Source organism: Hipposideros armiger, unplaced genomic scaffold, assembly GCF_001890085.2.
Source record: "Hipposideros armiger isolate ML-2016 unplaced genomic scaffold, ASM189008v1 scaffold_845, whole genome shotgun sequence".
In the NCBI taxonomy this organism is placed as follows: Eukaryota; Metazoa; Chordata; class Mammalia; order Chiroptera; family Hipposideridae; genus Hipposideros; species Hipposideros armiger.
In genome coordinates, this window is record NW_017732195.1 from 543,169 (window position 1) to 554,650 (window position 11,482).

Here is an 11,482-nt window from a genome sequence, read left to right on the forward strand (position 1 = left end):
CAGATAATACGAACTTTAAAAAATGTTGTGGCCTCATTGATCTTTGGTAATAGCTTTGTTGTTTACTTGAGAAGTCCAGACATTAGCGAATTCACCAAATTCCTAAAGTAATCTTCTTGAGCAGGGCACCTTGACTTATATTATCCATCACTGTTTATAGAGATTGGTAAAGTCGTCGAACAGTTGACTTGGTTGTCTGAAACACACATAACATGTCACCATGTAACTAGCACATTAACTTTCTATTTGCATTAATTTTGGAAATTTATTTTCCTTTGCTTTTATTTAATATTTTTTATTTCCCAAGCTCCACACAATGATCAGTTGTCAGTTTCTAACAAGGGCCAATCTGAGAATTTGGCTTATGTATGGATTTTTTTTTTCCATGCAGACCTGGAAAGGATAATCAATTGTGATTTTTTTTTTCTAATGCAGACAAATTCAGAGATGTGCACAATCAATTAATGAATTCACCTTCAGATTTCCAGAGTCATACTTGTATTTATATATTATCAGAATTTGTTCATGACACACATCAAAACTGAAGAGATGTTTTCAAGGAAAAAAATTTTATTGGATAATTATCTAGTTAGAACTTAGAAACATGCTTATAATCTTAATTCACAAATTAAGTTGAAATTTGCAAATAACTTCTGAAGTTCATTAGGTATCATATATATATATATATAGATATAGATATAGATATAGTTTTTTGTTGTTGTTGTTGTTTTTTAAGCTGAGCCATTCTGTTACCTGTTGGCAGCTCAGGGCTGCTCATCAGGCCCAGACTCGAGCCACTGTTGCTCAGAGCTCGTACTCTTGAGAGAGCTCTTTACCAACTGAGCTACTCGGGCAGCCCGTACCTTATATCTTTTAACAGGACATTTTTACATGTATAATTACAAATAAAAGTATATTCTCTCCTGTTTGGGAAACTAACATGGAGTAAGGTGGCAATTAGTGAAACCAAAAACCTTCTCACACTTAGGCCTCATTTAACTCATTAAACCAAATATATGGTAGGACTGTTATTCTTTTCCACATCTTATCCTTGATTTATTCTGCCTTTATTTGTAAAAATGTATTAATCATTGGTACATATGCCAAGACAAAGATACAAAATTACTAATTTTAGATATTATAATGATATCCTTAGGTAACTATTTTTATCCTATAAGTCTATGATTACATGAATTGTAAATTAGAAGCCTAGCCTATTTTTAATACTGATCTTTCTACTTTAGTTTAATCTCATATGTTTTGTGAGACTGCTAGGTTCAAATCCCAACTCTAACACCTCTCAGCTGTATGACTTTGGGCAAGCTACTTAATCTCTTTGTGCCTCAATTTCCTCTTAAAATGGGAATGATGATAATAATACCTACCTCACAAGGTTGTTGTGAACATTAAATGAGATAACAAATATAAAATGCTTAGAACAGTTCCCAGCACAGAGGAAGCACTCCATAAATACTATTGTTAATAGTATTAATTCTATTTTTAATAAATAATAAGCAGACTTGGTTTTATTATCTCCTTGTTTAAGTTGTAACCTTTTTTCTGTTGTTATAAGTTTTATGTCAAATATTACTAAAGTAAGGTAGTTTGATTATACGAGGTCTGACAATTCAGTTCGCGAACTTGTTGCTAACCTTTTTTGATATCAGAGGGATTATTCATTATGAATTTGTACCAACTGGACAAACAGTTAACCAAGTTGACTATTTGGAAGCGCTGAAAAGGCTGCGTGAAAAAGTTAGATGACCTGAACTTTTCACCAACAATTCATGGCTCTTGCATCACGACAATGCACCAGCTCACAGCATTGTCGGTGAGGGAGTTTTTAGCCAGTAAACAAAAAACTGTATTGAAACACCCTTCCTACTCACCTGATCTGGCCCCCAATAACTTCTTTCTGTACCCGAAGATAAAGGAAATATTGAAAGGAAGAGATTTTGATGACATTCAGCACATCAAGGGTAATATGACAACAGCTCTGATGGCCATTCCAGAAAAAGAGTTCCCAAATTGCTTTGAAGGGTGGACCAGGCGCTGGAGTCAGTGCATAGCTTCCCAAGGGGAGTACTTCAAAGGTGACCATAGTGATATTCAGCAGTGAGGTATGTAGCACTTTTTCTAGGATGAGTTCTCGAACTTATTTGTCAGGCCTCGTATTTTGTTAGCGACTCGTCCCCCAATCAACACATAAATGAAGATAATACATCATTCAATAATTAACCTGATTTACTGGGTCAGACAGTGCTAATTTGCTTCATACAATGTTTTGCATCATTCAACAATTTATGCCCAGAAATAAAAGATATTCTACAACAGGCATAATCTCAGTTACGTTTCATCAAACATATACAAACACACACGAGAGTTACGCTGATACAGTCTTGTGGTTCATTTAGGTTAATGATATGTTTCTGGCAGTGGTACTGAGTCCTTTATGGGAAGTAAAGCTTGTCCTTCAACATGCCAGCCATAGGTCAAGATTATTGTTTTCCCCAACCTTGTTTATTTCCTTTAACATATCCTAAGAAAGTGATGTGTGGGGTATGCACATAGCTATTCCTTGACCTGCAGAATTTGTAGGTTCAGCAAACCCCTTGAATTTTAGATTCATTTGTTCAGCTATCTCTTCTGCATGTCCCACAGGTACATCAAATTTACTGCTAAAACTGAGGCTCATCTACCAGTTCTGTCACCTGATATGCCCACCAAACCAGCTTCTGTATTTCATTTCCCCATCTCAGCTTCATCCATCCATTTGCTTAACCAAAACCAGATTCATGCTGAACTCCTCCCTTTTCTGATCTTCATTCAATCATCAATTCTGTCATCTACTTGTCTTTTGTATTTATTCTCTGCTTTCCAAAACTAGGCCCCAAACTATTATAACTCTTTACTGTCTTCCTCCAGTCTAGCCTCCCTGCCATTGTGTGTATGACCTCGCTACAGCAGATCGAATCATTTCCTAAACATCTTTCTTGAGATGTTTGTAAAAACTTTCCCCTAGCTGAAAAACTGTAATTGTTTGCTCAGATTTTACTCATTCTTTGAAATAACTATTTAAAGATGTGACTAAAATCTACCTTTTAACTCAAAACTCCCTTGATGTTTTAGTGAATTATAAAACCATGATTTCCATTGATATACTATTGTTTCACTGTTTTGTTTTTTAAAGATTTTTGTTGAGGAATTGGGGAAGGGAACAGTGTTGGGGCAATTAGGGAAGGGGAACATTGTGTTTTTCCAGGACCCATCAGCTCCAAGTCAAGTTGTTGTGCTTCAATCTTAGTTGTGGAGGGAAGGCACAAGCTCAGCTCCAAGTCCAGTCACTGTTTTCAATCTAGTTGCTGGGGTGTGGGGGTGGGGGGACAGCCCACCATCCCATGTGGGAGTCAAACTGGCAAACTTGTTGCACACTGAGCCATCTGGCCGCAGACGCTGCTGCTCAGCTCAAGGTGCCATGTTCAATCTTAGTTGCCCACCATCTCATACGGGTGTCGAACCAGCAACCTTGCTGCTAAGAGCACGCGCTCTCACCAGCTCAGCGGCAGCTCAGCTCAGGCGCAGCTCACTGGCCCGTGTGGGAATCGAACTGGCTACCCTGTTGCACAGAGCTTGCACTCAACCAACTGAGCCACTCAACTGGCCCCTTCACTATTTTAACAATTGTGTTCTTTGTCCTCTACCCCTAATCTTGGTTTAACTTAAAGGCTTTCCTTCCTTAGTTTAAAAAAAAACACACAAAAGTGATTTAATTCAAAATTATCAGAGACTAAGTGATTGAAATCTACATAACTGTTGGTTAAAGTCTGTGTTCTTTAATATTTTTCATTCCTAGGCAAAACATTTTTTTGCTATTTGTGTATTATAGAAGAAGAGGAAATGGCAGCGAAGTTAGTGTTCATGAGATTAAAGTGACATTTATGACAAACTGATAGAACAAGATAGTGAAACTTTAAGAATTACATCTTCACTTGCTTGTGCTTCAAGTACCAAAGAAATTTATTTCCTCACTCCACTTGAAAGACTTTGAATATCTTTACTGCCTCTCTCCCCAAGCCTTTATCAAAATTGTCAATTGATTTGAATTTCACTTTTCTTCTTCCCACAATATTGATCAAGAGACCAGAATTTGACAGAAAATGTAAAATAGAATGAGAAATCTCTAAAGGAATTAATATATATAAATATTCCTCTACCAAAAAGAATATTCAACCTGGGTTATTACAAATCTCATACCTGCTGTCCGTGACTCCTGTATGTATGTGTGCATGAACTGAAGGCCAAATAATTCCTGTTCCTCTTCCGCTAGGCTTTCATTGGGAGGAAGCGTTACTTCTAATTTCAATGGATTGTCTCTGAAGTTGACATACCTAGCAGTTCACCAAAAGACAGTATTTTTATAGGTGCCATGAAAGTGTACATTTATTTTCCTGGAGAAATATCAAATGACAATATATTCAATTACTCTTTTTTAACTGGTTTCCACAACTGAACATCTTGGGGAGATGTAACATATCCCAAATCAAAACTTAACGTTTCTTTCCTAGAAAAAAAAGATACCAGCTTTGGACAACTTATTTTCAAAGCTTGTAAAAGCAGCTTTTAGTCCATAACACATAGTTAATGTGGTACAGTGTAATTTCCAAGAGCAATTCTAATGCATCTCAAATATACAGATGCACCTTGACTTAATGATGGGGCTACGTCCCGATAAACCCACCATAACTTCAAAATATCATGTTGAAAATGCACATACTACATGTAACCTACTGAATATCATAGCTTAGCCTAGCCTGCCTTAGATATGCTCAGAACACTTACATTAGCCTACAGCTGGGAAGTCATCTAACACAAAGCCTACTTTATAATAAAGTGTTGAATATCATAATTTATTATGCATATCACTTGTACCATTGTAAAGTCAAAAAATATTAAGTTGAACCATCATAAGTTCAGGGACTGTGTACAATTAATGCAATGAGCTTAACATTTTTGCACATTTTATAGATTTACTTGTGCCTTTTTATCATTGTATCTTCATCTGGTACAATTATTCTGAATAAGTGAATGAATGAATGGTTTGTTATGTAAGCTGTGGGGTTTGGTGTGAATTCTCATGTCTTATGCTCACTGTCAGGAAGTTAAATTTTGGAAGGAAGACACTGAGGGAGTTTTGATAGTAATTAACTTACTAAAAAGTTGTATTTGCTCTATCTGTAACATGATTGCATGTGTCCATTTGTAGTTATTTAAAAGGAAAATAATCACTATGTTTATGCTTTTGGTTTTTATGTTGCAGATGAGATTTGTTAGCAGTTACAAAGATGATTTTCATGAAACTCATCAACAGAGGGCATTCCTTGAAGCTGATAAATCCCAGCACTGCTTCCGTTTTACGGATTTATTCTTGAATAATTTAGGCCAGTATTATATGAATCCTATTTATGCATGACTGATTTTCAAAGTTGGAAAATATTTTTAAATGCATTTATTCACATGAATGAGAAAAATCTATTCATAGTAATTTCTCTACATTATTTTGTTCTGCAGCCAGAAAGGAATGTTTCAGTTTTGTGTCAACAACTTTTTACCTCAGATTGGTCATTTCTTCCATGCACACTGGAATATCTTGCAGTTTATTGTTGCAGAGAACAAGAGTACCCAGATTTTTCATATTGCTGATAGTTTCTGGCAAGCATGTTATTTCATTTCGTTGCAGCCATAATGTATGTAAATTTTGCATTCTGAAGAATTAAAAGAGGCTTCTGTGATTAGTCATACATAATATGAAAACCCTGGTTCTTATTAACTTAAAAATCAAAGACATGGCGTCTTTTACAACATCCCCATTAACCAGTATACGTATTGAGTTAACTGACATCACATTTCCTGATTATTAGGGAAACTGCATCGAAGAGTTCATTTCTATAGTACAGCTCTCCTCATATAGTGGTAGAAATGAAATCAGTGTATTCCAGAATTCTTCACTGTTCTCATAGGCTTTCTTAAAGAAGAACTGTTTTCATTGTTATCTAATCCAAATTAGAGTCTTAAGAGAAAAATCAGATATTATTAATATGCTTGTTTAAGGCAAGGCAAGTATGCATTATGGTTAACAGCATGTGGGGGCCAGGTTGCCTGGGTTCAAATCCTAGCTTGCACACTCACTGTGATCTTGAGCAATTTAGCCAACATCTCTGTGTTTCCTCATCCATTTGTAAAGTGCACAGAAGTGTCTGGCATGCACTAAGTGATGTCATTGTGGCACATTCTTGTCAATTTGTTGAAGTCAGTTTTTCTCTCCAACTAACCCTTTTACTTATTTGAAGTAAATGAAAATATCCTGTTAAATAGTAGCATATTTAGAACTAAATGTATCTGTTTTGATTGATAATGCTTGAGGTCACTGTTGTTGTTATTTCTTACTTATCATAGATAGCGTCAACACATCTGCTGGTAGCATGAAAAGTTACTCACCTTTCTATAGCATCAGGAAGTTGTTCCAGTCTGTTGCTTCCCAGGTCAAGCCACTCAAGGGCAGGCATGTTCAACACAGCAGGAGGGATTGCAGTGAAGTGGTTCATGCTCAGATCAAGGTGAGTAAGCTTTAACAAATTGCTGAGCTGGAGAGGAAAGCGAGGTTTTCAAAATAAAAGTCCACGGTGTAACTTACCAGACACTCATTGGTAAAGGAGGTATTTCACATCAAGAAATGTTCTCATTATGCTTAGGCTTTATTTAGTCCTAGTGGTTCACATATTTGAAATAATAAACCTAAGGAACCTCCAGATAAGTGAAAAACTCTCTCATAGAAAGTTCATCTATTCAAAGAAAGTTTATCTTCCAAAATAACCAAGTTCCAGGGTTTACAGAGCCTGCCTGGCAGAATGTGTTTTTGTTTTGTTTGTGTTTGCTTTCTTTTCATCCAGTAGTTGAGATTTGTACGGGAAAACCCAAACTTCAAAATAATAGTTATCTTTTTTTTTTTAAGATTTTATTGGGGAATTGGGGGAGGGGAACAGTGTTGGGGAATTGGGGAGGAGGAACAGACAAGTTGCTGTCCTTTTGTTATAGAGTCTAGTTGTGGTGACATCACTTCACTGGCCCATGTGGTGTTGGGATCATTGCTCTTCCCAGGTGAGGCAGTTGCTCGCCGGCCTCAGACGGCCACTCATGGCAGCTCACGAAAGCTCATGCGCCGCTGCTGGCCCACCCCACTGCAGCCTACGCCGTCGCCAGCGACTCATGGCAGCCCAGCTCCAGGTCAAGCTGTTGTTCACCATCTTAGCTGTAGAGGGCGCAGCGTCACTGGCCCTCATGTGGGATCCGAACCAGGGCCCTGCTGCTCAGAGCTGGCGTCCCAAGCCATTAACCAACGTGCCACTTGGCTGGCCCAAAATAATAGTTATCTTTATTGAACCCTCTTCTTTGCGCCTGTTGCTTTACATACACTATCTCAGTCATGGAATTTAGTGTTTGGTATTTTTATTTTTAAATGAAAACATCAAACATTTATTAAGAATAATATAAGAAACACCAGTGTGCTCAGTGTAAGAAAATATTTTATAATATATGACTACACCTCTATGTACTCCCCTCTCTTCCTCTCCAGAGGTGGTAACTCCTATCCTGAATTTGGTTTCTATCATTTCATGCATAACTTTTAATGCTTTTATTACTATACATAAATATACGTTTTCTATATACATATTACTATTATATATGTTTTATAAACAATTTAGTATTTTTTGTGTGTTTTTAAATTTTATTTAAAGATTATGATACAGCACTGATCTTCAACTTGCTTTGTTCTCTCAACATCAGTTTTTAAAATGTATTCATGGTTATAGTTTATTCACTTTAAAATATCCCTTTAGTTATGTGTTCCCCACCCCCAGTTTGAGAAAGCTGTGAGTACATGAGTCGTCCACCATTGTACCTTAAATTAATGAATAGTTCTGACATCAACTTTACAAGATGGATGGACAAAATGGCTTAGAGAGGCCATGTGACAAAAAATATAAAGAAAGCTATGATGTGCACTCAAGTTTTCGTGGACCTAAAGCCATAAAATTTCTTCCTTCTTTCTGTGTAACAGTAGTGAAAAATTCAAGATGTGAGAATTTAGTTAACTTTTATATATATTAAAAAATGCTACATTTAGTTCTGTGTTTTATTTCTATCTCAAGGCATGTTCATATTCAACAACTTTAACACCACAGAAAAATGCATAAATACAGTGTTTTGTGGGTATACAAAAAAGCAGGAAGCTTCCATTTACTAAGTGATGTTTTTCTAGCTTTAGAATTCAAGCCATGAATAAAACATTTTTTCAAAATCTGTCATCAGACTTTTAAATTTTTTTAATGGCTCAAAATAGAGTATAAAAAGACTGTTTTTACATTAGAATAAATGTTTGTGTGCAACTTAATGGCTGAAGGATAAGTCTCACGGTCCTGATTTCTCAATGGTACTACAACCCTTTGATTTTAGAAGATTGAAAAGATATTGATGCTATTATAATCTAACATTGTTAATTTTGCATATGTGACAACTGAGTCATAGTTATGTAAAGTGGTGTGTCAAGGCCACACAGCTACTTAGAGACCACCCTTGGAAATAATCCCAGGCTCAAGATCTCAGTCCAATATTTGTTCTAATAAAACCTATTTCTCTAAGTGAAGAAATTAAGGTAATGACATGTTAATAGACATGCCCAAATTCACACAACTGTGGTGACAAAACTAATCCTCCAAACAAAATCACAAGAATTAGAAATAAAATATTTATTGGCCCTCTTGTAGGTATAAAGAAATTGTTGCTGTGATGATCATTTTCATCATAAACAAGTATATATATTTCATTAAGTTGAACTATTATAAGAAGAGATAGATATAGATATAAAAACTACGTTTTACTTACAAAAGCAATAATTATTGGCAGTATGTTTATTGGTTTGGGAAAAAATGATATTTTCACCAATATACAGTGGGAGCAGGTAATAGTCTTTCTATTTTATGTTGAGTTTTATCATTTTTCTTTTTATCTTGCAAAGTCATTGTTTTCAAGACAAAGCACCATGGAAATTTCCTTTGCTGATTTTAAGAGCGTCAGATATGTGTGAAAAATAATACAAATGTCTGTATCTTTATGATCATTTGGGTTTTACCAGTAGCAAGACATCATACCAAATCAAAATTTGAAGGCTTTCCAAGCCCCATTGCCTTGCTTTTACTTGGTAGTGCCTAGGAAGCTATGTTTCCTAAAAAGGAAACTATTTTTTTAAACTGAAGAATTCATATCTTTATCACTTAACCTCTATTTCAAAAACTGATCACTCTGTAAAAACTAGTAAGCAAAAGGGTTTTTTCATCACCACAATATTGTGCTTTATGATAATGATTTATTCATTCAATAAGCATTTGTTAAGTAACAGCTACAACCTAGCTTGTGCCTTCAATTCTAGGAATAGATGTAAGTCAGACTCACTCTGGCCTTCCAGGAGATCACATTCTAGTCAACAAAAGATATGAGTACTGTAACAATAATAGGAGTATCTTTTATGCTAAATAGATTTAGCATAGATTTAGCTAAATAGATTTGTTTCTTAATAAAACAGTACATTATTCTCAAAATAACAGTAAATGGTTCTCATTAAATATTTTCTGAAATCTTATAGCATTTCTTCATTAATGTTATTTTTAATGATCACACAACTGAAAAGTAAACCACTGGTAGATGGAAAATATAATCATAGGTATTTATGTCTTTCTGACCTCTTCTGGAAGATCACATATTTCTCTGTTAACAGCAAGTTCTAGTTTCTCCAAGCTGGCACAGTGACTTAGTTCCTTCGGGACAGTCTTGATTTTGTTGTAACTAAGAATCAGTTCCTGAAGTCTAGTAAGCAGTCCTACAAAAAACAATACACAATAGAGAGTAAGTGGATAGAAAATAATGTTTTCAGTTCCGAAGTATTACAGCATAGCTTATTTGTCAGTTTCATATTGACAATTTCACACTTGTCAGGTTCTTAACTTTTCCAAGTGCATGTCCTACCCCTTCAGATAACGGGCAGGTTTTTCAGTGCTATAGACAAAAATACATTTTTTTCATTCTGTTTTATCTATACTATATCCTGACCAATTTCCTATTGGGGATTTTTTTCTCATTTAAGAAATCTTTGTAATTTTATTTCTTGCCTTCAACCTGTTCTCTTATAGGAGGAATAAATAAACCAGCAATATTGTTTTTAGACTCTACACAGTATTTCCAAAGAGACTTTTCTTCCATTGACATCTCATCTTGAATCACCTCAGTAAACCCAGAAGCTTGGATTCCCCTGGAAGCGTCAATGTAGAGTAGATGTTTCAAATTTTCTCAAGACTCATGGCTGTATAAAGATGAGATCTTTATGTATCAGACAAAAATCTTAATGAAAAGCACACCTGGAGGTGGATAAAATAGCACAGGAATAAAAGCAAACTTTCTTACCTATTACTCTAGGTATCTCTGAAATTGAATTTCGAGATAAATCTAACACAATGAGGTTCTGGAATCTTCCAATGAATTCAGGAATTTTCAATAAACCAGTTCTATGTAGCTGCCACTCCTGTAGCTGATTCAGTTTCAGTAGAGAAGAAGGAAGGGTCTAAACTCAAGTAAAAGAAATGACAGTCACTATATTACTTAAATTACTTCAGTATCATGCCACACTCAAGTGTGACTATAGATAGATGTATTATTGGATTTGCAAAAGAACTCTGAAATATTTTTTCTTAATGGGTTATATTTTAAAATGCTTTGTAGGGCCAGCCGAGTGGCTCAGTTGGTTAAGAGCTCACTCAAGAGTTTGAGCTCTGAGCAATAGCGGTTCGAGTCCCGGCCCGAGCTGAGCAGCCACTGAGCTGCCAACTCAGCTAAAAAAAAAAGACATCTTAAAATGCTTCGTATTCTATGTTTTTAAGACTTTTGTTTTTTTTGTTTGTTTGTTTGTTTGGCTAAACCTTCAAACCCGATCATAATAGAATAAACAAAAATAAAATATTTTGGTCAATAGAGCACACACATAGAACTATGTCTAAAGATTCTGTTCTAATAGGCTTTCCTAGAGTACATGTGCTATTGAAAATGAGAATATGGTGCTTGATTAAAGTCATAGAGAAACAAACAAATTTTAATAATTCAAACTGCTCATCCCTTTCTGTTATGAAATATTTTATAAAAGGTTTCTTAAGAGGATTTAAAAAAATTTAAGGACCATAAGAGCTTCAATATTTTGAATTGCTTTTTCCCTTTCTAAAATAGCCAAAAGAGAAAATAAAGGAGTGAATCCCCTAGCTAAATATACCTGTATACATGAAAACAAACACTGACCCAAGGGGTAGAGGCCCTTGTACAAATTAGAGTACACCTAATATAATTAAGCAGCTGTGTGTGTGTGTGTGTATGTGTGTGTGTGTGT

General features: G+C 35.4%; 1 protein-coding gene across 1 annotated transcript in view; it reads right to left on the bottom strand.

The window, feature by feature from the left end:
• Positions 1-106: 106 nt before the first annotated feature.
• LRRC39 (leucine rich repeat containing 39) overlaps positions 107-11,482 on the bottom strand; it is a 20,427-nt gene continuing 9,051 nt past the window's right edge. Inside the window, exons 4-9 of the mRNA XM_019629346.1 lie at positions 10,513-10,669; positions 9,795-9,931; positions 6,496-6,641; positions 5,610-5,762; positions 4,255-4,388; positions 107-196 (exon numbers count right to left, since the gene is read on the bottom strand). Of these exons, the coding sequence (XP_019484891.1) occupies positions 141-196; positions 4,255-4,388; positions 5,610-5,762; positions 6,496-6,641; positions 9,795-9,931; positions 10,513-10,669 (783 nt within the window). The 3' untranslated portion in view covers positions 107-140. The remainder of the gene's footprint in view (positions 197-4,254; positions 4,389-5,609; positions 5,763-6,495; positions 6,642-9,794; positions 9,932-10,512; positions 10,670-11,482) is intronic.